General features: G+C 41.6%; 1 protein-coding gene across 6 annotated transcripts in view; it reads right to left on the reverse strand.

The window, feature by feature from the left end:
* Positions 1-27,900, reverse strand: part of WNT7A (Wnt family member 7A) — a 52,954-nt gene that overhangs the window by 3,193 nt on the left and 21,861 nt on the right. For all 6 annotated transcript variants that reach the window (XM_083727072.1, XM_083727074.1, XM_083727073.1 and 3 more), the window contains exon 3: positions 13,087-13,358. In XM_083727072.1, coding sequence (XP_083583198.1) covers positions 13,087-13,358 — 272 coding nt within the window. The remainder of the gene's footprint in view (positions 1-13,086; positions 13,359-27,900) is intronic.

Raw genomic sequence — 27,900 nt, forward strand, 5'->3', positions numbered from 1 at the left:
TAATTTATACCCCACCCATCTGGCTGGGTTTCTGGCTCAGTCAAGCATTGCAATATGCTTCAAAAGCTCAGCAAAAAGAAATGGGAGACAGGAGCAATCTGACATGCAGTGTACGCTTGGGTTGCGAACGTGATCCGTGCGGGAGGCACGTTCGCACCCCACAGTGTCCGCAACCCACAGCGCCGCATCTGCGCATGCGTGGGTTGCGATTCGGCACTTCTGCACATGTGCAAAGTGCGATTTAGTGCCTCTGAGCATGCTCGAGCATCGAAACCCGGAAGTAACCCATTCCGGTACTTCCGGGTTTCGGCGTGTCCGTAACCCAAAAACGCACAACCTGAAGCATCTGTAACCCGAGGTATGACTGTACATCTATTTTACAATTGTCACAGAATGTACTCTTTGCATTTCATGGCCTACATTTTATTCTTTTCACGTGTTTGTGCTTAAATAAACCTGCCATCTGAGGATAGCGCTTTATGCATCTACTCCATGATGCCTTACATAGTAAGTCTTCAAGGGTGCTGTAAGACTCCCTTTTGTTTTTACTACAATAGTCCAACATAGTTACATCCTCTGAAAATTAAATCTCTCTGTTTCAGGTGGTATAGCTTACCCTGAAATTTAAATGCTGCTGTTTTGAATTCTAGCTAGCCGTGTGGCTTTGTTCAGAGCAGTCTACACTTTTACAGCGCCCAAGTTCCAATGCAGCCCATGAACAGACAGTGACCACAGAGGGAATAAACAGCTCCATTGGAAAGAGCTGAGTAAGCTGTTGCAATGGATCAACAGCTGAAAGGACTTGTGACATGTGTTGAGCTTGCTGTTCTCTGTGATGTATCTTGATGCCAGCTGGAACCAGCTTTGAGACCTTTCTCGTCTAAAAGCGGGGCTGGGCACATGTTGCCATGCCCAAGTTTTCATTCATATCAAAGTGCGAGTCTATCTTTTTTTAGGGACAGGTTATGAAGCAGATTTCACATCTAGAGATTTCCAGTTAGAGGAGCTCAACTAAGTAAGTAGGAATGGGAGAGATTATTGCCTGGCACGCTGGAGATCTACCAGCAGGCAAGTGTAGTTAGTTCCTTTGTAGATGGCAACTGCTCACATCTAACTTCTGTGTGTCCTCAAAGCTCACTGCAATTGTTTCAAAAACACATGCTTCCTGGCCTAGCACTAGTTCCCCTTTTCATTTACCCCTCCAGTTTTGAAGTCCTGATGTCTTTGGTGAAAACATTCCTCTCCTCTTTCCACACACCCCTCCAACCACTTCATTGTTAATATTGTCTGACAAACAATACAACAACTTTAACAAACCTTGGCATATTAGTATTCTTGTCACATTCCACAAGTTCCTCTCAGGTTCCTGTCCTTTTTTTCAAAGTCTTGGCAATATGACAAGAATAAAGAACTAACACAGATTACTGGTTTCCAGGCAGGTCCCAGTCCCAGTTAGCAATAGCCAAAATATACTCAAAGACTTCTGAAACCCAATTTACACTATTTCTGTTGTTTTTGTTACCATCACCACCACTGGGTTAGCTTTGTTAGTCTGTTGCAGCAAAAGCAACAGAGTATTGTGGCACCCTAAAGACTTAACACATTTAATATGGCATAAATGTTTGTCATCCAGAGTCCATGAACGCTTGGCCCATAATAAATGTGTTGGTCTTTAAAATGCTTCAAGGCTCGTTATTGTTATGCTTTTCTATTGTATCTTTCAGTGAACAAAGTGCCTTCCTGCCACCCTTTGACACAGGCTAGTCTGAGAGACACTGACTTGCTTAAGGTTACCAAGTGACCTTCATGACTGAACAGGAATGTTAAGCTGCATTTTGACCCAAATCCAAACCCAGCACCCTATTATTGCGATCTTCCTGGTCCCAGCAGAGCCTGAAAGGCTTGACTAGTTTGCCACAGGTAATAGTTCAAATTATACCAGCATATAATAATAAACACAGCAAGATGTGCAGTCTTCAAATTGCAAGCTTGCTTACACACACACACACACACACACACACACACACACACACACACACAGTTCCAGCAGCAAACCTGTGGTTTGAAAGCAAAAGGTTTAGGCTATTCTAAATGCTGATATAAGCAGTCTTTTTAACCTTGCCCACATTTTCTCTAAGCCTCTGGGATGAATTGATGGCACTTGTTAATCTATCCATCTCTTCTCCCCCCTCAACTAATTAGCATCAAAAATTTGGGTGTGTGCACTGTGTATTATCTATGAGTAGTCAAAATTGAACTATGGTATTCTATACAATACAATGCATAGCAATTCCACACTATTTCTAATCACCATTCAGAACATACAATCAAGAGTTTAAACCCTTGATCTCTTTTCTTCTGTTGCACTCTCTACTGTACTACACTTCCACTAAGAAAAAATACATTCTGGGGATGGTGCACACATGCAAAAATGTGTATACCCAAACCACCCCCTTGGAACTGCCCCTTACCTTCCAAACAAGCCAGAGAGCTTTTAAGTTTTGGGAGGCACTCGCAAGATCTCGTAGGGCCATCTGAGCCTCCACAAGATTTCTCAACAGCCTCCCCAAGCCCAGTAAGCAAGTCAGAGACTTTAAAAGTGTTTTCCACACTGGGAAAACCCAGAGCATAGGAGCTTTCAATATCTCCACTTTGCATGCAATTGATTTGTGGGATTTCAACCAGCCAGCTTTCAACCACGTAAGGCTGAAATGGGGCAAATTAATTGCACGCAAGACATGACTGTACTGTACATGCAAATTCCCCTCAAATGAAAGCAAATCCACGTACTTTAGGGCCTGTCTGTTAACATCAGGTTTTGTTGACAGGTAAGAGCCACTTCGGCCAAAATGGGAGTGGTGCAAAAGAAATCCCAGCCTGCTCAACAGCGAGGAAGCCATGCAGCCATATTTTGCCTTCTCTGTGCAATTTAAGGGTGTTTGAAGCTGAAAGGGCAAAGCTATACATCAGAATAAAAAATCCCCTAAAAAGTGGTGATGATGACATACTTGGCTAACATTACCACTTTCCCCAAAGAGGAAAGAACCATCAAATATTTTGTTGAAACTGGCCATCCAGGATTTCAGGACACCTTTGACACAATTATCCCTGTCCTCCTAAATTTAGGTATGACTAATGGCCTATGGTTTTCAACTGGACTTCATCCTACTTGATTGACTGATTTATTAAGGTGGTTTTATTCTGTATTTCACCACAACCATCACATGGAAAATAAAATACAACAAAACATAATACATAATAAAGCCGTTAAAACCAATTCACAGAGAATTAGTTGTATGCCTATTAATAATAATAATAATTTTATTGTTTATACCCCACCCATCTGGCTGGGTTTGCCCAGCCACTCTGGGTGGCTTCCAGCAAAATAATAATAAAATGTTAGACATTAAAAACTTCCCTGAACAGCGCTGCTTTCAGATGTTTTCTAAAAGTTCCCATTGCCCATGACTACGGTCAGGGGCATTGGGAATTTGCAATAATTTGTTATAAGAAGCCTTTGGTTCCCCCCCCCCCCTTTGCTATTTGCCTGTGTCATTTGACAAGAGAAAACAAGTAAAGGGATATTTTAATGTGTTGTTTGTATTTGTGGTTAACTGGATTTCTTACCTACTCTTCACCATAAGGTCCCAGTGCAGGTTACAACAATATAAACATGCAAGATTGAAATCAGTTGAAACCATTTACAATCAGAATAATATTGAGGGATATAGATAGGGGTCAATATCAGGTGTCAATGACCAGGGCAAAGATGTATGTCTTTAGTAGATTTGAATAAAAAAATGCACTCAGTACTGTTCTGCTTATACTTGGGGAAGGGTGAGAAGGTATTTTTGCCAATTCCTCCACCCCCCTACAGCCCCCTGTGTATCCTGAAAAGCTTCTCAAGAGTTGAGGGTTCTTAGAGTCTAGGACAACATGAAAAGTGATGCTGAGGCATGGACCGGGAACTATCAAAACCACTCCCTTTCTGTGAGGAACCTCTGCTAGTTCCCAGTTTCCTCTGTTAATTGAAGGAGCAAGTCTGGATCCAACCCATTACATTTATGGATACAGCATAAATTAGAAATTGAAGTTCAGCATTTAACTTTTAATAGGAATAGATCTGTTTCTTCATTTTCCAAAATCAGCTTTCAAGTTCTTAATATATGATTGCTACTGTTTGTTACTTAAGCTTGATTTATCTTTAAGCTGCTTTCTGTAGTTAAAAGCTACTGCTTTGATAGTTTGTATTTAAGTCATCTTCTTCCACCGACACCAATATACATCTATCATAGATGAATCATCACATATTGCTAATAGTTTTCAGCTATGTAAACAACTCCTAGAAAAAGGTGAAGAGTTGTCTGCTATTAAATACCCACCAAGGCTAAAGTAAAAGCCAATAGGCTTATCAAGAGCAATTTTTGGACCAATCAGAATAGAAAGCCTCTGAGAATAAATTACTGAAGAAGTTGTAAATCCTTTTCATTGGATATATTTTATGTTGGACAAACACACCATTATATGGATGTCTTCCCAAGGATATATCACGAGCTGCTTCCTTGGAAATGAACCTCAAAGAAATCAATGGGACTAACTTCTGAATAAATATAACTGGGGGAAAGTGTATGTTTTAAGACTTAAATGTTGAGGAGACTTTAATTGCTGTGATTCTTCTGAGAAAATTCCATTTGCAACTGCAAAACTGGAATAGCATCCTAATTCCATTTTTTATGGAGAGTCCTTAAAAAGACAAGGTCATGGATCTATATGTCTAGGGGATAACATAGCCAGCAGCTTCTTTGACATTTGGTTTTTCTCCTCAGCAATATAAGTGGCTAGATGGGAGACTTCAAATAAACCTCTGGCTATGCAAGCAGTTCTCCAACATACACATGCCTACAGCTCCTTTGGAATGTAGCCATAAATCTCAAAAGGTTTGAAAGCAAAGATCAGCAATGCTAATCAAACAACAGCAAAGTGAAGGGGAGAAAAACAATTTTAAATGGCGAGATTAACACCTGAGCTTCAAGGCCTAGGTGGCTTTGCTGCTGATACCATAATATCACTTGATTCCAGAGGTATCAGAGCAGCCTCAGTCAGTTTTTAATTATTCAACAGTAGGATGTTCTTCTAGACTTCCTGGAGTCTATGGTAATTTTCAAAAGTTCCAGACACGTGAGGGCATTGAAAGCTTCTTTTCTTTTTCTTTTTCTTTTTCTGCTGGCATGACTTGAGATAGCTGAGTGCTATAGCACATATTTTTGGTTACCATGGTTGTACATCAGATTTTTTTTCTAGACAAAGCTTCTTGACTTCAAGGCCCAACTAAGAATGGCACATGCAGAAGAAGAAAAAATCTTTCTCCTTGAGGTGCCATCTCCACAAATACACAACACATCAGCAAAGAGACCACACGCTGTTCACTTTCCCCATTGTTAAAACGGTATACACAAACACCCTAGCAGTTTGCCACAGAAATTAGAAGCACAATTCTAATGAGGAAAGATGGAAGACAAAAATACCAGTGTTGGTGGAGGTAACTTGCAATGACTAGCAAATAAGGATTGACCAGTATTCCTAGAAGGACAAAATAATAGCTGCATTACATCCACTTGCAAAACCAGTACAGGTATTTCGAGTTCTAGGAGTGGAACTTGAAAATTCAGGGGCAGCCATTGTTCTACCTGTAGAGTCATTTTGAAATTCTTTGAAAGTCAGTCCATTTATTTGAACCTTAGGTTTACCCAGTGCTTTTTTTCTATAAAAATGGTGCTGGTACTCACCATGAAGTTGTTACAGTAAGTGCCACATTTTTAACCTGTGCTTTTCTTTGAGAAAAAAGGTTGCCAGTACTTACATACCCTTGAGTACCACCAGAAAAAAGCATGAGGTTTACCTTGTCCTTTTTATCTTGATTTGTTCTGCTGCTGCTGCTGCTGCTGCTACTGCTACTACTACTACTACTACTACTACTACTACTACTACTACTAAGACTTGTGAAGCTGAATTGCACAGGAGTCCTCATCTTGACCCACAGGTTTATAGAGCAGAGAAATGTAACATGACTTGGTCAGTGGAGCATGAGACTCTTAATCTCAGTGTCATGGGCTTGAGCCCAACATTGGGCAAAAGATTCCTGCATTGCAGGGGGTTGGACTAGATCAGTGTTTTTCAACTTTTTTGGGCAAAGGCACACTTGTTTCATGAAAAAAATCACGAGGCACACCACCATTAGAAAATGTTTAAAAAATTAACTCTGTGCCTATATTGACTATATATAAAGTAATTCTCTTGAATAGGAATCAAATAAACACAAATAAAGTATTTTATAATTACTTTATTATGAAATAGTAAGTAAACAGAAATAAGAAAAATTATAAAATACTTTATTTTTAAATCTTTCAAATTTTTCAATTTTTCCCACGGCACACCAGGCAACATCTCGCGGCACACTAGTGTGCCGCGGAACAGTGGTTGAAAAACACTGGATAGATGACCCTCATGGCCCCTTCTATAATTCCACGACAAAACATGTTCAAGTTCTAATTCAAGGGTGGAGGCAATGGGCAGATATTATTTAGCATGGATCTAGGGGAAAGAAGGGTGGGATATAAATTGGAAAAAGAAATGGAAGAGGAGGAGGAGGAGTCTGGGAGTGATATACCAAAATTCAAATTTTCACAAGCAAAAATATCCAAAGAGAATAGAGGAAGGCCTGTAGCTTAGTGGCAGGGTTCATGACATGCATGCAAAAGGTCCTAGGTTCAATTTATGGCATCTCTAGGGATGGCTGGAAAAGACCTCTATTTGAAATCCTGGTGAGCATCTCTGTCAGTTGAACAGATAATAATGAGCTTTGTGGATCAATGGTCTAATACAGTATGAGGCTGCTTCCATGTTCAGCCACTCTCACACAATTGTTTAGAAATCAAGATTCTTCCATTGACCTTGCCTTTTTCATCTCCTTTCAAATCAGTTCCTATTTCGGCGTGCTCATTTTGTAACTTATGATCTCATCTCGATCAGCTATGTAAGACTTCATTCTTTGTTGTATTTGCTCCGAACTCTTTTATACCAGAGATTTCTACTGGAGTGCTGAAGGAAAAGCAAAGTGCTCCCTATGCAGGACATGATAGGATTACTAAGTCAGCACACCTATGTCCCTCTGTTGAAGAGACACATCAAATAAAAAGCCACCTTGATATGCCCTTGGTTGCAGGAGCCTTCTAATGCAGCCTGTGTCATGATTTATAACAATGACTCATAACACGGTGTTATATTTAATATGATGTAATGCTGATGCAAAATGCCATTCAGTGAATTTCAATGTCATGAAAGAGAAAGCGGGAGCGCAATTCAATAATTTGCTTTCCACTCAGAACCAAAATGTTGTTCCTTGAAAGGTATTGGCTCTTTCTTACACCCTATCTTATTCTACAGTAACACCGTCTGAAAATGCATTTCTGTTTTTCTCTAATAAATGACAGGTTTTCCCCTCTACACTCACATGGCCTCAGTAAAAAGGAAGTTGAATTTGCTAAAGCTAATGCATGAACATTTCTCAACCACAGCATGACTTTCAAACAAGCACCTTGTGGCAGAGAACCTCTTCATCACCCATCATTCTACTCCACTGCCATTTAAATGTTCGCATAAAAAACCCCAACCCAAGGAGGGTGACATTTTTAAAAAATAATAATACAGAAAATAATGAATTCATGTTACATCAGGAAAATAATAATAAAACTATATAAAATTATAAAAGAGATTTTTTAAAAAATCAGAAGAATGGCAACTAATTAAAAACATGATTACATTTTTAAAAATGCAAAGTGTAGCAAAGAGCAGCAGAGAATCATGAGGTGATATCCAACTTTCTCAGAGAAGATCCACCGAAATCAACCAACATACATGGTTGGTCTATTGATTTCAGTTTGTCTGCTCCAAGTATGGCTGCTGGATATAGTCCACAGTCATTCTGCTATCTTGGAGTTTGCTTATAATAAAGTTTTGGTGTTCGTGATGAGCTTTGTGTTCACATGCTCCACCTGCCCTCACTCAATTAACTAGCTACTTTCTCTTTAATGTAAACCCTAGCTTCCCATTACATTCCAACGAGGTTTTGTGCTAAAGCGTGCTAGTCATTCCTCAGCATCTATGAAATTATATTAAAAGTGCATTAAAGGCATCTTATGATATTAGAGTCACTCTAATGAAGTACTCCCAAATATTAGTGTTGATGTAGAACACAATTCCATATGTGTCCTAAGTCAAATATGTTGTAAGGGAGCAATCCTAAGCTTTTGGGAAGGGCAGCTAGGACAATGTTGGATACTGCAGATCTCCATTTCCATGGCCAGAAATGGAGGCCCTAAGTTGGATGGAAAGGTCCAAGGATTAAGGTCTGCCCAGTGTGGAGTCAGAAAGTTCCACATTTACTGATCCAGCCTTACAGTTCCACGGACTCCAAAGCTCCCTACATCTCCAGAACCAGCAAGGGAAAAGGGGGAAATAATAATAAAAACAAAAGCGTCCACCTCACCATCTGCTGTAGTCTGTGCAAGTCCAGTCCTCTGCTGTGGACTTTATCCTGCCAGCCTACATAAGATTGTTTTGTCTAATAATCAAGAATTTGGTAGATGTTCTAGGATATTGGTCTTTTGGTGGGTTATAATAAAGGTTATACTGAGTATTTTTATTATATTTGCAAGTATGAGGTCAACTCCACGTATTAGGTGTCCCCTAGCAAACGCTTAAATTATGTGAGGATATATTTATACCACATGAAATAGTACCATTCAGCACTTCTATCAATTTCTCCACTTCTCTGCAGACCTTCAATAATATCATCCGGTCCAGTGTTGGACTACAACACCAATAGATTGCCAACAACTCCAAACAGTTCAGCAGTTCTACCCAAGGCATGCAGGAAAATATCTCCACATCAAAACAGTTTCTTTGCCTTCTGGAGAAATGGCAGGTGGCCAAAGTCACCACACACCCTATCTCTTCAGATAATACCCTCAATAAAATGAAAGCTTTCATGATCAGATTGTTGGGTGCATACGGAGTGCCTAAGAGCCAGTTCTGCCATGATGTTTTACATCTCCAGGATGCCTTTGGAATGGATTCTGTGATTTGAACACTTTTCCATGAGAATGGGTTGGGCATACATCATATTCAAATGTGACACCCTGAGCTGAAGCTCCCCCCACCCCCCATTTCTTGTTTGAAGAGCTAGTTCATTGAAGGATCTCTGAAATGACCCATTTCCAAAATGGAATTGGAATCTATATGAATAGTCCCATCAGCTAATCTGCAGATTCACAATGCTACACTAAAACTTGCACTAGCTAACAGAAACAACAATAGGTCTGTTTACACAACTCCACTGCCACCACCACAATAGCATGACAAGAAGTGAAATTGTCTTCACTGGTGCATTGCCAATGCACTTGTTAACTATGTCCACTAGTGACTGCACATTTATCAATAGAAAGAAAAGTTCCGCTATATATGCTATATGTGTGTGACTCTTTTTTTACCCTATTATTATCTCTGACTCTGAATGCCCTGGGTAGTGCCAAGGTTGAGTGCATGTGGAGCCTTCTCATTCATTTCTGGGAAATGAAATTCTACTTGTCTACATAAATATTCTTCAGCAAATATATGTTAAACTCCACGAATCACAGAATAAAACCTAGAGCAAAAAGGAGGCACATCAACATTCTCACAGAGAAACTGAAGTATGCACCATATATAAGGCCTTTTAAATTCAATTTGCAACTATATTTTAGCTGCATTTGCAGATTTGAATATGACATCATTGGTGGAGGTAGGATACTGAAGATCTCAAGTGCCTTGAAATGTATTGTCCTGTCATCCAAAATATGATTGTTGCATGATCCTACCCTGAGACATACATGCAGGGACAGCCATTGGGTGAGAGTGTGTGGAAGATGCTAAAACTATAGTTCAGAAGGATGTATGGATCCAGAATTGGCCTCCACAGTCATTTACTGACTCACTGTTAAAACTGTGTTCATGGAAGACAATCTTACTTGTCTACAAGTGATCGCCAAAGAAGAAGAAGATAGTTCAGATGAAACAGAGATGGGGGGAAACACTTCCTGTCACTGCCAGCAGCATCGCATTCAAAGTCATTCTGAGTACTGTGATATTTTTGCTCCCATATTTCAGAAACCAGGTGGAACACAATCACTAATGTACAAAGCTTGAAATACCATGCACATCTCCTTCATCCCCAGTGTTTACTTTATTAAGTAATTTGTGCCAACCACACAAGGAAATCTGCACGCTATTTTTAAGGCATTGTTTTCTTGTCAATTGGGGTGGCAGGGGGAATTACCCAGGTGCCATATAGTAGTATGGTTTAATTGCTAGATTTAATTATGTTTAATTGGTGCAACAAACCTTCAGCTTAACAAACAACACAGGCAGACTATGATGAATCTTCACACTTCAAAGAGTTCAAAACCAGGTTCCTGATCCAATGTTCAGGAGCAGTTATTAAAACTACTTTAAACCAGGAGAACCACAAATATGGTAAATGAAAACGCTTAAAATGCATTCATATTTTGCCTTTGGAACCAGCTTTCAGGGATATCAGCTCTGAATACAAAGGTCAGACCAAGGTGTTTGGGCCACAGAAATAAACCTATAATTCAAGCCCCCTTTGTGCTGGGTGTATCTCTGTGTGTGGATTGGATGGAGGTGGGCAAAGGGACACTAGTGTTGCTCTGCCAGCACAGACCCTGTTCCACCTGCTGAACATGGGATCCCTGTGATAGCCTGCAGAAAAACCCAAAACAGGGTGCTGCAAGAGTGAGATGGGACTGGAAGAATGGAAGCTGCAGCCACATCCTCTTTTTCCTGCCACTCAACTGACTTGCCAGAAGGACATTACAATTTACATAAGATTGGACTTTGCCCTGGGAGCAATAGGTTGCCCACTTCTGAACTAGAGACAGAAACAAACAAGAGGTTTCTGGGCAAGTACAGATACTAACCTGAGAATGTGCATGTTTCCCAGTGAATCTGTAAAATGCAGTCAACAGATGCACATTCCCTAAGGCCTGTTGCTGATGATGGATCTTGCCTGGAGAATGTACAAAAACCTGTTGACAAATGCACATTACTCAAGGCCTATTGTTCAGTTATATTGAACAGGAAATGTGTGCGTTACGTGTACGTGATCCATGAGATGTGGTGCATGTGCACAATGACCAGTTGTTATGCACATTAACCACTCTACTCACAGCATCTCTAACATACACATGGGTGTAGAGAGACAGAAACGTGAGGGCAGATGGAAATGAAATGGGGGGGAGGGTCCTGTAGCAAATACATTAAAACTGAAATGTGTGCAAAATAACACAGTGACTATTTACAACAACAGCAATTGATAAAACAAACATCTTAGCACTGCTTGATTCATGAGCTTTTGGGAGTTGAATCCTATACATACCCACTTAGGAGTAGCTGAGCTATGTAGCTGCAGAATTGCAAACTGAGGGTCCCAACCCTTTATTTTAACACATTAGCAGCATTAGTGATTGAAAGCTGTTTGCACTACAGCCTCATCCATTCAGTTTTGAATCCCTTCCAGATGAGGCCAGAAAAAAAGCACAAAGTAAATACTGTCAGTGACAAAAGAGTCAAATGAGGGTAAGGCTTTCCTGAATAGTATTTTAGCTCTCTGAGATTTATCAGAGCTATTATGTACAGAATTGGTTAAGCAGCAATATCCATCATTAGTAAAATTGTTTTCTGAAATCAAACATTTTGTAAACAGCAAATCCAACTCCTTGTCAGCTGTAATATAGCTCAGGCAACATATGCTGACTGTGGTGTTGTTTTTTTAAGGGATAACTAATTTGGTGTCCTCCGGTGTTGTTGGACTCCAATTCCCATCAGTCCCAGCCAGCATGGAAGATGATAGACATAGTCCAACAGCATATGAATGGCACCATGTCAGATCCTCCAAGTGTCCCTATATTCCAGGGACAGTCCTGAATTTACAGAAGCCATCCTGGTTTCTGATTTGATCCTGGAGTGTCCCAGTTTTCCTTAGGACATCCCTAATTTCATCAGAGAAATGTCGGAGGTATGGAGTTATGCAACCCCCAAACCAAGGAGATAAATAACTATACAACCTTTAGAAGACATCTGAATGTAGTCCTTTATATGGAGGTTTTTTAATGTTTAATGTTTTATCATGTGCATATATATGTGGGAAACCACCCAGAGTGGCTGGGGCAACCCCATCAGATGGGTGGGGTATAAATAATAATAAAAATGTTATTACTGTGGAATAGGACATGCCTATTTTCATTGGAGAAATGTTGGAGGTCATTCAGGAGAGGCATCCTGGATTACTGAATTTCTCCAAAAAAGGAAACCCCCTTCAGTCCCATCATACCAAGTTGCCTGTCTTTTATCTAATGATGCAGAGGTAGACATTTCTGCAAGCAAATGGCATTGCAAAAATATGGGACTCACTCCTTCTAGAAAAGGTAAACCAAGAAGGATTCCTGCAGCAGATTTGTCTCTCACTCACCCCCAGGAAAGAAAGCAGTATTAGGACAGGAAGTAAGCATGCAATTAATTGGTTCTATGTGATCTGCTAGATTCAAATGTCACCAAAGCAGAGTAAGAATTGAGTTCTTACCACACCTGTACTGTAAAAGCTAGCCAAAGAAGCTGCCACATGGTGGGAGTTGCCAGACAATCTAGATTACAGCATTCATCATTTCCCTCTGTTTATTTGTATATCTACTTGCTTTCTATAGAAAGCAAGGGTGGACCTTTATATACCCCAAATCCCCCAAATAAATACTGAGGTGGCCATATGCAATCTTGAAACTTTTAAATGCTAAAACACAGTTTGCTCCATTTTGTTCTTTCTTCCTATTTTATGACTGTAAGGCATCGAGATGCGGTAAACCTTTGACTGGCTGCTGGTCTTGTGAAGTGCAAGTGACACTGGTTTCAAAGCATAGGCACATAAATGTTGCTGTAGACCAGAGGTGGCCATATTCAGAGGTGAGCAAAGGTGCCTACCTTTCGCCCCGCCTCATTGTTGTGCAAATTCATGAGCGTCCTTGCATTCTGCTTAATCTCCCTTGCGTCCACAAACACTTTGGCGAATCCTATTCCGTATCGGATGTCTGCAGAGCAGCCTCCCCATTTCCATCCTTCGTCTTTGTGGTACTGTCCCTGTTTTTCCTTGTCGCAGCCGCAGTCGCTCAGGTTCCCCTGGGTGCAGGCAGCAGTGATTGCATGCGCTACTCCAGCAGCAATGATGGCGTAGGTGAATGCTGCTTCTCTACTACCTGAAATTAGGAGACATTTCTCAGTAAAGGATAGAACAATTGGAAGAACAGGGTAGGGGGTGGGGTGGGGGTGGAAGAGGGTGGAAGAAACTGTGCAAGTCCATGCAGTGGAAATGCTTCAAGGTTATTATTAGACAAGCTGTAAATATGCAAGGCATAAGCATTTCTTGACATTTCAAAGTCCTGGTCTTTTGTTGATGTTCAGGCACTCCCAACAGAATCAATACACATGCTGTAGTGAAGGCAGTGCATTTTGCCATGTCCATAAAGGTAAAGTTACCAAACCCAAAGCGAATCAATCAGTGCTTAATGATGCAGGTAAGACTGCTGTATCAGAGTGCAACCTTGAGTTCGCCATGGCTTTCAAAAACCCAAGCACACAGCTTCAGATCAGGCCAACACATGGCCAACGCAAGTGCTGTGTATTCAGGAAACCTTGATGGTGTTGACTTAACATTGGTCATGGTGATGAAGTTCATCCCACAGAAATCCAGAGTGTGGATCACCACTTGCATGCTATTTGCCAAGTGCTGGTTGTGAAGGGCGCAGACTTCTCCGCCACACAGGTGTGCACTAGGCCGGTCTAGGACAAACTTTCCGTGAAAATAATCCAAGCTGAATTTTAAATAATGAAGCAGAGTTATTAAATGGCCTCTGTTCTGTGCTTCATCCTGTCATAGTGATTATGAAGGCTTTGGCAGCGATCACAAACATCACAGAAGTGTGTTAAGTTAAAAATGTGTGTCAGCACACAAAAACGAAAATCTAGTTTTCACAGCCAAACTAGTCTGGGAATTGTATTTGTTTGAACTTGGGGATCTCACAAAACTACAGGTCCCAAGGATTTGTTGAGTGAGTTCACAACAGTAAAGCTTGGTGTACAGTATATTTGGGGTTGTGGGTGTTATTATTTTCTTTGTTTTAACCTTGGAGACGTTCCAGGACCAGATTGGAGCCATGGGCTGCTATACCAAAATATAGACTAGGAGAGTATATTCTTCAGCCAAGGGTCCCTGAAGTCATTTGGGGTAAAAATTTAAGGACAGCCAACTTTTGGTTTCAAAAATGCTAGTATCTGGGCAGTATCCAGGATAGGTCAGGGGCTATAACTTGGTAAACTGCGGCTGGAGCAGGACCAACAGCATAAGCTTTCTTTTTGCTCCTGTGGCTTGCGCTATGAAGGTATAGTGGCCTGAGCCAGTTAGTGTGAACTGGGCTGTCTTAAGTATATGTGGTGCCGGGGTGTAAAGATCCACCTGGCGCGCACACACCCCAGGTTGCCCAGAGCTTTTTTAGGGCGGGCTGGCGAGGCGAGCACAGCAGAGCTGGCCTGGCTGGCCACCTCAACAACAACAGAGGAGGCCGAGGCGGCGGCAGCAGCAGAGCAAGGCCGGGGCCGGGCGCCTGTGAGGGGTGGGCAAGCAGAGCCCAGCGCAACAGCAGTTGAGCCCAAGGCAGCAGCGACTGATCACAGCCGGGTGCCTTGTGTGAGCAGCGTGCGCTGGGCAGGTCTCTCAAAGGCCCGCCAATCCCAGGCGCGCAGGAGGGCGTAGCCGGCTGGCTGCATCAAAGCCTCGCTTGCCCTCAGCAGAAGAGCTGCGGCATTCTGACATGCTTTGCTCCACTTGGCAGCAGTTTTTGGCTCTTCCCAATCCCTGGACTCCGAATCTCGGCCCTGGACTCTTGGCCTGGCACCCCTAGCCCCTATGGGTAAGACAGCCCTGAGTGTGAAGGAGCTGCACAGGGATCTGGGTGTGCAATACCACAGCAGCCATAGCCCAGTTGCCATATTGCTCTCCCATCACCCATCCCACCTTACAGAGAAGCTGTGGAGGAAGAACACCAGTTGATCTTACAGCAGCATATGAAATGGAGCACTGGCTAGGCTGGACTTACCCTGGGACCCACAGCCCATGTGTGTGAGTTACCCAGTTCAAGCATGCGCACACAGTCAAAACAATTGTGAATTTTAGTGAAAGTATGTATTGTGAATTTAGTGAACGTATGAGTTCTATATCCGGACAAAATCTGATAAGAAATCATCATAAATAGCCCTTGTTAGTCAAACGCAGGGATTCTACCAAATTGTGTGATACATAAACATGCACTGGAGTACCGTAAATCAAACGTCTCTGAATTCCTGCTTCAGGTACTATAAGATACTGACAAACATTTCACAGTTTGGATCATGGCTTCCCTCAAGGACCTTGCCAAGATTATGGAGCACTTTGATGTTTTAAATGGAAGAGGATGCTTCTAAAATATAGTGCTCTCAATTTACATTTAGAACTGTGTCTGGCCTCCACCATAATAGTGCCTTCCAGCTGTTTTAGACCACAGCTCCCATCAGCCCCAGGGATTTCTGTGCTGGCTTTGAAGCCTCTCATGTCAGGGTGATACACGCTGTAAGGTGATGCAGATTTGATGTCATTAGATAAATAACTTTTTTTTCAACTTCTAAGACAGTAACCTCTGAATAAGAATATTATGGTGAGATGTTTATCAGTATTAATATGAAATCTGGCTAATACACAAAATGGATTCAAATTGTGGATTGATATCCAACTAAGACATTCTCAGAGTAGCTCCAGTGAAAGCAATAGTTAAGTCATTTGATTTCAATGGCTCTCCTCTGAATATGACTAACATTGGATATTTACATGCACCCAAGATATACAGTTTAGTCCAGCCAGGGTTGCCATATTTCAAAAAGTTAAAACCTGGACACCCCAGAAGTGGTTGAGCTTTTTATAGGAAGGCCCCAAAATTATTGAGTCTTTTTTAAAGGAATTTTCACTTGACTTGCCTAAGATCCAGGACAAAGCGCTGCATTTCAAAAATTCCCCCCAGGCATCAAATCCACCTTTGAAATCCCAGGATTGTCCAGGAAACTCCAGACGTATGGCAGGCCTAAGTCCAACTCTCTTGCCATTTCTGATGCATGGCCTTTATGGCTGAGCAAGCTATCTTACCCATTCTAAGTTTTTGCAAATTTTAAGGACCTAAAATGTTTTGGCACAAATGTGCTATGGTTGGTACTTGAAATTCTTTTCAAACTCTGACCTTAGATAAGTAAATCTTCATAGCTACTTCAAGATACAATCCCAAATCTCTGGTACTTGTACATTGTGATTTGTAGAACAAACATATTTCCGATGTTTCTGTTTAAAAGAAGCACCAAACCAAAAAGAAAGACTCAGGCACTTTATTCTCAGCAGAATCACTCACCACAAGTGATCTATATATTAATGCTTGTCTCTTAGCGGTTCTTCTACTGAAAACATCTACTTCCTTATCATATGCCACAAATAGCTAGCAGCATAATGGATTCAAGGATGACATCAACAAATTCAGTTAATAGGTACCATCATGGCCACTTAGCTGCAGGATATGTATTAATAGAATTGTATACTATCCATTTTTAATGTTTAGTTGTAGTTTTTTATCATTTATATAACTGCATGTATGTAAACATAAGAGTTCTATAGTACTTTAGTAACAGTAAACTTTCCAAGGGGCTCCTTTGTCTTGAGAATAATTTATAATTTAAACAGCTCCAAATGTATGAATTTGAATCAGCATATTTCATTTTAGCAGGATGTCTTGCAGACTTTGCAGATTACAGTTTAGAAGCTCAAGATTTTACCACTTACATGGGCTGTGACCTTAACTTATTCGTAGCATTGGACAAACATCAAAATGTGTTTGATGGTAAATCCTGTTTATTATATCCTGTCCTTCCCACATCCCACCACAAAAGATGCGAGCAGCTTGTCTTGCCAAATGCAAGGTGGTTCTTTTGTTTGGAATTCAGAAGCAATATATAGTGGTATCTCTAGTTACGAACTTAATTCGTTCTGGAGGTCCGTTCTTAACCTGGAACTGTTCTTAACTAGAGGCGTGCTTTCACTAATGGGGCCTCTTGCTGCCTCTGTGCCACCAGCACATGATTTCCATTCTCATCCTGGGGCAAAGTTCTCAACTCGAGGTAACTTTTCCAGGTTAGCAGAGTTTGTAACCTGAAGCGTTTGTAACTCAAAGTATCACTGTAAAACACAAGTGAGTGAGAAGAAGATTTTATTCCTAAACAGCAAACAATATATACACACCAGGGCCGTGCAATCTAAAGTTACCTGGGGGAGTCACTTTGTCACTTCTTTGAGGGCTTCCAAGTGGCAGATAGAAGTGCATGTCCTGTATGTATATATTGCTTGCTGTTTAGGAATAAAATCTTCTCCCTCACTTGTGTTTTATATTACTTCTGAATTCCAAACCAAAGAACCACCTTGCATTTGGCAAGACACGGCTTCTCAGCTAATTATGTCCCACCCAGTGGAATATTGTACTCCTATTTGACTCTCTGACATCATTAGAAAACATTGAAGTGGAAGTAATAGTACTTCAGAGATAAGTAGGCCAAACATCTGAAGCTCTCTAGCAAAATTGGGATAAGCCAGTTCTAATGCTTGTGATGATGAAGCAGTATTGAGGGGATGAAACTGAAGACTAATGCAAGAATCATTTGACTTCTGAATTGCAGCTGAAAACAGCACAAGCAATAGTAGCATATGTGTAATTGTGGCTTCCTGCAATCATGACATGACTTTATTTCTGAAGCAAAAGTATACTATAGCAAAAGTATAGCAGCATTTATTCTGTATGTATATCTACAAGATTTGTTATCTAACTATAGAAGAATGTCCTTAATCCATGTAAACTCTTAGATGAAAATAATCAGATGAAAATTAAATGATAGAAGCTCCATTAGAAGCATCAGCTGATACCTTCAGAGCAAACTGACAAAGTAGAATGTATGCTTGACTCCGATTAGGGACAGATAGATTCTGTCCTTTGAAAAGAATGGTAGAATCCTACATACTAAGGGTTGTAATCCTACCATGTCATACACAGAGTAGATCTAGTGAAATCAGTGAACTTACACCAGTCTGATTATGAGTTCATAGGATGCAACCCTATATACATGCCACCTATCAAATCACACAGTAAAAACAATCAGAAACAAATAACAACAACAAATATTAAAAACTGTCGTTTTGGAATCACATGAGGCAACATAGGGTTTTATTTTTAATTTGGGAAGGTGTGGCACCTGACTGCACTAAGTATTCAATGTAAGCACAAATGCCTAAGAAACAAGCAGCTTCTCCTTAAGACTGGTAGTACTAGGAGCCAATCATGTTCATTTAATTCGTCTCTATAGTTTCAACAGCATGGATATTATCTTCTGAAGTATCTACTCTTGTAGGTAGCTTCATTAACAGTGGAGTCTGGGACTTGCTTCCAAGTACACATGCATAGGTTTGAATGGTCATGCCTTTTCTTCTTCTGCCCAGTATCTCTTGGTGAGATGACTCTCCTGCTATCCTCATCTAGCCCTTCCACATGTCCTCTTGACTGTGCTCCCTCCCAACTCATGATTCCAACTCCACTCTACTTTTCTACCATCTTCTCACCATCAACATTGCCCTTGCTAAGATCTCAGATTATCTACTTATTGCCATACTTAAAGGTCTCTACCAGGGGTGCCATCTTCAGAAGAACATTGAGGGGGCTTGACATGACATCACTCTGTGCCCAACGCTGTGTTCAGCCTCAACAATGGGGAGGGCAGCATCCTCAAAATAAATAGAGGGGACCCAAAGAGCCTTGGCCCCCAGGAGCTGGCACCTATGGAAGTTATAGTTACTATTACTATTGTTATTAACGAATCCATTCATGAATGAGGCACCTTGAAGAAATTTGCAATGAAATGGCACCTATGAACCAGTTCCATATATCAAAACAATTGCATACAGAACTAATTAAAAAAAACCAATTATACATGTAAAATTCATTTAAAACAACACATACTTAAAATCAACACAGATCCAGGACAGATACCAGTTGGGATAAAGACTATAGAAGGCTTGGTTCTTGTTTTTATTTTGATTATATATATTGTGGTTTTTATCTTGATCTTTTCTGTGAAGCGCCCTGAGACCTCTGGGTATAGGGTGGTATATAAATTCAGTAACAACAACAACAACAACAACTAGCATTTTTAGCAGGTGCTGAAAGGCAATAGAAGAGGCACCTGTCTGATGTGCAATTGACGGGAGACCTGATCTGGACATTATGTGAAACAGATCTTTTATGATAGTACAGTGGTACCTCGGGTTAAGAACTTAATTTGTTCTGGAGGTCCGTTCTTAACCTGAAACTATTCTTAACCTGAAGCACCACTTTAGCTAATGGGGCCTCCCACTGCCGCTGCGCGATTTCTGTTCTCATTCTGAAACAAAGTTCTTAGCCCGAGGTACTATTTCTGGGTTAGCGGAGTCTGTAACCTGAAGTGTCTGTAACCTGAAGTGTCTGTAACCCGAGGTACCACTGTATCTACAAGATGCCCTTTCCTGCAGAACGCAGTGATCAGCTGGGTATGCAGAGGGCTAGACTATATTTTATGCATCCTGGTACCAAGCTGATTGGGTTTTATACTCCAATACCAGCACCTTGAACAGAACCCAGCAGCTAATTGGCAGCCAGTGCAGTTCCATCAGCAGTGGCCTAAGTCAAGTGAGCAGTGAGCAATCAAGCTGCAACATTTTTGCAGCTTCCAGATCAGCTCAAAGACAGCCCCACATACAGAATATTGCAGTAATCCAATCTGGAGCTTACCAGTACATGGATGACAATTGTTAGGCTACCGCAGCTCAGAAATGCCCATAGCTGTTGTTGTGACGTGGGGTTTGTGATTTCAGCTCTCTTGACATAATATGCTGGAGACAGTTCTCTAGTAACACTTCTTTATTAAAGCAAACAAGACTAAGACTTGAGGAGGGGAGAGCTACATTTATAGGGACAGGGAACAAGCTAGAAAGGATACATTTTGGAGGGAACAATATCAGGCAACCACAGTCCTGCCTTTTGGAGGAAACCAATAAGACAGAGGATCCAAATACAGCAGCTTAAATGAACCAATAGTAGCTGTACCCTCTGGAACCAAAAGGCAGTTACTTTACCCTAATGCAATACAGACAATAATAATACAGATATAAAATCCTTTGACTCAATACACAACAGCTGTCTTGCCAACCAGAGCAGGTAAAAGGCACTCCTAGACACTGAGGTCTCCTGGGCCTCCAGTGACAGAGCTGGGAGCATGACCAGACTACAAATATGCTCTTTCAGGGGGAGAATGACCCCATCCGAAGCAGGCAATTGCCCAGTTACCCAGACTCAGTTGACCAAACTCTCCTGCTTGCCTCTGTGCCTTAATTTTTCAAGACTTCATTCTTAACTCCTTTTCCTCCTACCTGTCTGACTGTTTATTCAACTTTTCTTTTGGGGGAAAGCTCTCCCGTCTCTGTTGGGATCACTTGGTATTATGGGCTGTGTGCTTCTCCCCCTTCTCTCCTTGGGTTTCATGAAATTAGAACAGCTTTCAATACCCCTGTATGTATCCTGGTGAGTCCCAGCTGTACTTGGACCATTTCCCCTTCCAGTCTGCCTGAAATAGTCCCTTGAGTGTTTCATGGACATCTTAATATGTCCAAGACCAAACTGTTCATCTTTCCTACCAAGCACTCTTCTCCTTGTTCACTCTCCATACATCCAATAAAGGTCACCATTCACGTGCTTAAATCAACCACACAGCCATGGCTTGATCTATTATTATTTTATCTCATTTGTTCCTCACATAAAATTAGTTGCCAAGTTGTGCCACCTGGGCTATAGTCTTCAGTTTTTCTATCCCATTCAGTCCCCTTTGACCTGTATCCCTCATTGTCATTGGAACCTTCCAGAATGCATGTGCTACAGGTGATACAGATGAAATTGACAAAGGGTCTTGTGCCACAAATGCATTCTTTTGAGTCTACAAAAAAAGCTTATACCATAACAAAATGAGAGAGTCTTCAAGGTGCTACTAAACCATTATGAGTCTGTTGCAGCAAAATAAACAAATACAGCTACCATTCCAGAGAAGGTACAGAGGGTATCTGCATATTTATTTCTTATGAAACACTGCAGGCCCTGAAATATAACTTTGCATTGCACAGGTTTCTATTAAATTAATTCTTTGCACCAAATTTAAGCCCTTCAACTTTTGTTACCTGGGATTCTTGCAAAACAGCCTTGTTTTTATACCTGCAGTTCAGCTGACATGAGCATGAAAAGGGAAAGCTGCCTACCTTTGTGTCTGAATATTTATGGCTGCCTCATGTCAGTTAGAGAAATGTGTCCTGGAGTATGAAACTAGAGGGTTTTACCAAACCCTTTCTATGTTATAAATCTAGCCTTTAAATGTTGAAGTGGTTTTAGCCTGCAAGACTCCGTGTGTGTGTATTCGCTTCTGAACTGTCAATTTCACATGTCACGATTTTGTGAGAAGATCAACATGCCCTCATCTTCCAGAGCTCAGAACAGCTCTGTGTCTTATGTTAGAGCATGGGTAGGCAAACTAAGGCCCAGGGGCCAGATCCCGCCCAATCACCTTCTAAATCCAGCCCACGGATGGTCCGGGAATCAGTGTGTTTTTCCATGAGAATGTGTCCTTTTATTTGAAATGCATCTCTGAGTTATTTATGGGGCACAGGAATTCGTTCATATTTTTTTTTCAAAATATAGTCCGGCCCCCCCCCCCACAAGATCTGAGGGACAGTGGACCGGCGCCCTGCTGAAAAAGTTTGCTAACCCCTGTGTTAGAGATAGTAGTCCTCTATTTAAAGTGTTGTCAAAGGACAGTCCTCTATTTAAAGGGCTCTCTGGTCCAAGTCTGCCTTAAAAATAAGAATCATGAGAAGAGAGAGCAGGAGGGACCTTGATGGTCAGCCCCAATCTTGGCATAAATTCTTGCTATGAATGACTTCTCTGCAACAAAAGTTTTTCTTTTTTTTAACATGCACACATTATATATGAACTCTCTACAAGCTGAGTTAATGGTAAATCAAATTTGCACAAAGTAGTAACTAACTCCTTCAGCGAGGCCACACCTCTGAGTCAGCTCTCCAGGAACTGGCCTCCTGGGTCATAGCTGTTCCTCTTAAATGGGCCACATGCCAGCTGCTTAAATAATAGTGCATACATTACAATATGTAAAAGGTAAAGGGACCCCTGACAGTTAGGTCCAGTCGTGGCCAACTCTGGGGTTGCAGCGCTCATCTCGCTTTATTGGATAAGGGAGCCAGCGTACAGCTTCCAGGTCATGTGGCCAGCATGACTAAGCCGCTTCTGGCAAACCAGAGCAGTGCACGGAAACACAATTTACCTTCCCGCCAGAGCGGTACCTATTTATCTACTTGCACTTTGACGTGCTTTCGAACTGCTAGGTTGGCAGGAACAGGGAGCGAGCAACGGGAGCTCACCCCGTCATGGGGATTCAAACCGCCGACCTTCTGATTGGCAAGCCCTAGGCTCTGTGGTTTAACCTACAGTGCCACCCACATCCTATATTACAATATGTGAATAGATACAAATCCAGTAGGTGCCTCGTGGTTTTTCCTTTTTTCTGAAGTGCTGTTTGGTGTCTTTTATTAGCTAGACCAGGGGCACTGGCTCCAGGGGCTAATGTTGAGGGAGCGGAGGAGGCTGTGGTGATATAGTCCCTTTAAGATTAGCTTGCAGGTTGTGTGGGAATTTGTTAGAATTCCTAGATACTGAGCCTCTCATTAAGGCCTCAAGGCCAGTGTCGAACGGTAATCAAAGACACGTAATGGGAGCAGGTGCCAATATTGTCGGGCAAAAGGGGTGAACGCCCATAGTCAGAGTTCCCTTAAAACTTGGGTTGGGGCAAGCATAAGGAGCTCTCAGCATGGACAGTCGGCGCCTGTTCGGATCTTAGAAGGTATTTTGCCTGCTAAGATTTATGCGTAAGTGTTTCAGTCAGCTAGCTAGGATAAGATAGTTTTGTTATTTTTTAAGCCTCTGAGCAGTCTTAATTTGTGTAATCATTTGAAGCTTTTCCTTTTTGCAGAGTTTTGTTTTAATAAAGTTTCTTGTATGTTTTTATAGAAATTGGTCTTGCTTGAGTTTCTGAACCTTCCCATTTTGACTACACTTTTCAAAGTGAATCATTCATCACAGAGGCCAAGCTCGAGAGAAGAGCTGTCGGCCATTGAGGCCATGCTCTCCTCCTCCCAACCACACGACGTCACATACGTAACATCACATGTGTGCGTTGCACACACGCATGACATCACACACGTGTAACATCAAGGCCCCTCCATCTTTGGCGTAAGCTGGCACCTCTGAGCTAGACTATATTTGCATGAGGGCTGCAGTCCTAACTAGAAATAAGCCCCACTGAATTCAGGTAAATTAAAAAATTGTCCAGTATGCACATGAAAGCTTATACCCAGAACAAACTTAGTTGGTCTCTAAGGTGCTACTGGACAATCTTTTAATTTTTTAATTTATTTTGACCAAGTCAGACCAATGGGGCTACCTACCTGAATGCTGAATTCAGGTAAGTGAGGTTAGGACTGCAGCCTTAATCCTCTTCTTACAATGAATTTTAAAAACCAGTTGAATGCATTCCTCATTATTGTTCTTTTCATAAGAACATTAAGAAGAGCCCTACTGGATCAGGCCAGGCCCCTGTTCTTACAGTGGCCAACCAAATGCTTAAGGAAAGGCTAATGCTGCAGTTTTAAAAAGGACTCGTATGTGGTTAAGTGGCAGAAGTAATTCCAACTATCCAGCACACGAAGAGCAAAATATCAGATAGGTGTTAAACTTGCCCTCCCTGATGTCTGAGTAAGGGAAGCTATATAGAATTACAAGTTTATACTGAACAGTGAAATCAGCTTACCGAGAAAGGCTACAAACCTAATTCTGTTTACTTGGAGTAAGGCCCTCAGAATTCAGTGGGACTTACTTCTGCATAGACATGGTTCAAACGGCAGCCTTAGATGGCTTTGTGATCAGCCACTAGCTACTTACCGTATTTTTTGCTCTATAAGACTCACTTTTTCCCTCCTAAAAAGTAAGGGGAAATGTGTGTGCGTCTTATGGAGCGAATGCAGGCTGTGCAGCTATCCCAGAAGCCAGAACAGCAAGAGGGATTGCTGCTTTCACTGCGCAGCGATTCCTCTTGCTGTTCTGGCTTCTGAGATTCAGAATATTTCTTTTCTTGTTTTCCTCCTCCAAAAACTAGGTGTGTATTGTGGTCTGGTGTGTCTTATAGAGCGAAAAATATGGTAGTTTATTTTGTCTTTCAGGTGCTGCAGAACAACCCTGCTGTTCTTGCTGCAGAGGACGAACAAAGGAATACTACTTTATTTTACTTTTATTTGTAAACCCCATAAACGTGAAAAATGCTAAGAAATCTAGGGATTCCTGTGTGACATAAAAGCAATATCCTGAGATTAGAATTGACTCAGATTGTGTTAAATGGTACTAAATGGCACTAATCAAACCATAAGCCTTTTTCCTTCTTCTTTGCTGAAAACTGCTAGTGAATCTTCGCCAGTGTTGAAGGACAGAGGGAAGGGCAGAAAACAGACAAAAATCCAAAGCAATTTACCACCCCAGAGTTATAAAAAGCTTGATGCCATATTGATGAAACATCATCCTCTTGCCTCATTAAATTTAAAAACATTGTGGTTTTCACTGATGACTCATGATCCTGAGCATGATAGTATTTGTTCTTTAGAATGTAAATGAAGTAGAAAATAGTCTGGCATCAGTGCTTGTAATTCCCTTTTCTTATTGGGTTATTTTAAGGCTCTGTTGTATCTGAGAGATTCATTTTACCCTTGAAAATTCGTTTTGCCCTGAAATAACAGTTCTGATCCAGAGCACATTTTGTGCATAAGTTCCAACGCCAGCCATTGGATACAATTAGGTGAAAGAATTGTAAGAAAAACCGCAAGGGCTCACCAGCTTACTATTTCATGAATCTTCGTTAACATTCTTCATACTATATCATACTGCTAAAACAATCCTTGTTTGATCTGTGGCCACCAGATATGCCCTAAAAATGCTCAGACTCATGTTTTGGGGACCATCATGAGGAAAGGAATCCCAGTGTGATAAAATGTCACCAAGAAGGTACTCTGTTACTTATACATTGCTGCTTCCACCTGCCACCAAGACGATTGTCTATGAGATATGGCCATCCCAAAATACGATCAAGTACTTCCATTATCAATACAAGTCATGTTAAAAGAAATAACTGTGGAAGAAATGAAAACTAGGAATATAAGTTAGTAGTACATTCAGAACAGACAATTGAGCACTTTTCATATTTCAAATAATTAACATATGGAATTCGCTCCTCAAGAAGTGAGTCACTGCCATGGACAGCTTTAAAGAGGAGTTAAACAAATTCATGAGGATTAGGTCTATCACTAGCTATTAGTCATGACAGCTAAATTGAATCTCCAATTCCAGAGACAGCATGTGCCACATGCCCACTGTTAGAGGGCAATATTAAGAGAAAACCATTGCCCTTGGGCCCTGCTTGTAGTCTTCCCAGGAAGCATCTGGTTGGCAAGTTGAGGACAGCAGAATGCTGAACTATATAGGTTTTTGATCTAATTTTCTTATGTTTTCTTTGCCCATATGCAGCAGGCCAGAGGCTACCAAGAAGGGGATAGGTGGAGCAGGAACAGCAAAGAAAGACAAAACACCATCTTGGGATTGAAGTGGCCGCAACTTTTTTATTGATTACAGATGTCAGTGGGCTTTGGCATGGGCGCTGGGTATATATCCTGAATCAGCCAACCTGGTTGCTGGCTGATACTCCATCAGGGTCAATCCTGGGGTTAAGGACCCCCCCCCCCCATGATGCAAATCAATGGGATAAACCTGCCTGGTTGCCACTTCTATGACCTATTAGCCCCCATCTGGGCTTTAGGACAGAACCCAAACCCTGGACCCCTTTACCAGCATACCCTGCATTTGATCCTGGACTGAGGGGTGAGACATTCACACACCCTGCTTAGGCTAAGGATCCAACCCAATGCCACCTTTCCACCAAAGTTGTGGCAGTTTCTATGAGGAAGGCAAAAACCCCAGACAGGCCCAATTCGTCTGCAGGCAAATTCCTCCCTGGCTCTGAATACGGTGACCAATTAATTCCACAGTAATGCTATACATATGTATAGCCCACTTACCTCCGGGCAGAGCCAGCATATACAGTGGTACCTCAGGTTACATACGCTTCAGGTTACATACGCTTCAGGTTACAGACTCCGCTAACCCAGAAATAGTGCTTCAGGTTAAGAATTTTGCTTCAGGATGAGAACAGAAATCGGGCTCCGGCGGCGTGGCAGCAGCGGGAGGCCCCATTAGCTAAAGTGGTGCTTCAGGTTAAGAACAGTTTCAGGTTAAGTACGGACCTCCAGAACAAATTAAGTACTTAACCTGAGGTACCACTGTACAGGGTGGGTCGGATGTCTGATTTTCGACCACGCTCCCTATTCGCAGAGTGGCTGGCTTTTATGCTCTGGAAGTGGACCCAACAGAAATCTGGCTCTGACAGGTCTGCCGCCAGAGCAAGAGCCCTGATTGGCCCACAGAATTCAGAAAGTCGCAGGCATGTCCCAGCAGCCCTAATGACTGGCCAAGGCCAACAATGGTGTCAACCGGTCATGCGGGCATGACTCTTTCCTCCTCTCTAGTTCTCCCATGGCTGCTCTGGGCAACAACTGCTCATTTCTTACCAGATTTATCAACTGACATTTGGGGTATAATGCAGCTAAAGTTACACTGAGAAATAGTGACTGACACAAAGTCATCTCGTGAATTTCATGGCTGACCGGGGAGAATTAAGCACCACTCAAAGTTACGGCAACAAATATTTAAGAATCCATGCAATACATTTTATTTATTAAAATAGGTACAGAGTGAACTTGCAGGCTCCACTGTATTCCATGGGCCTTGGTTTCAAGTAAGTGTGCATAGGATTGCAGTCTCAATAACTTGAACTTGTCTGCATTTTTATGTCTATATATTCATTCAACCTTGTATACTAATTTGTGTGTATGGGCGGAAGCAAACTAAACCACTGCATGCACAGAACAATTTCTGTGAGCACAAGAAAACTTTTCCTCTCCTGTGTGCACCCCCAAAACCTCTGGGTTTCCCCCCAACCCTCCATAGCAAATGTGGCAGCAATGCAGGGATGCAAAGGGAAGTTGTTCCAGATGCACAATAATTAAGTTGGCTACCACATTTTGTATTGATAACGAAGTAAATTAATGCATGAGCTAATATTATTCAAAAATGCCACATTAGTACATGCCAAACATCATTTCCCCCTAAGAACTTGTTATCTGCTTTTCCTTAAGACAGATGATCAGTTTCACCATAACTGTTGCTCCCCTGTTCTTAAAAGATTTGTATCCCACTTTATCTGAATGCTCAAGGCGGCTACATGAGCAGCTTCCCTTCCCCTTCTTCCATTTTCATGTGAATCTGTACAATGCAAAAGAAAAAAGAAGCCTTGAAGAATACAGCCCAGAAAGCTAAGTTAGGATAATGAATAGTACATGGTGATACTTAAAGAGGGGACTGTTGCGCCTGCCTGAACAGGGGT

The sequence above is a fragment of the Podarcis gaigeae genome (genome assembly GCF_964106915.1).
Source record: "Podarcis gaigeae genome assembly, chromosome: 2".
Taxonomy (NCBI): domain Eukaryota; kingdom Metazoa; phylum Chordata; class Lepidosauria; order Squamata; family Lacertidae; genus Podarcis; species Podarcis gaigeae.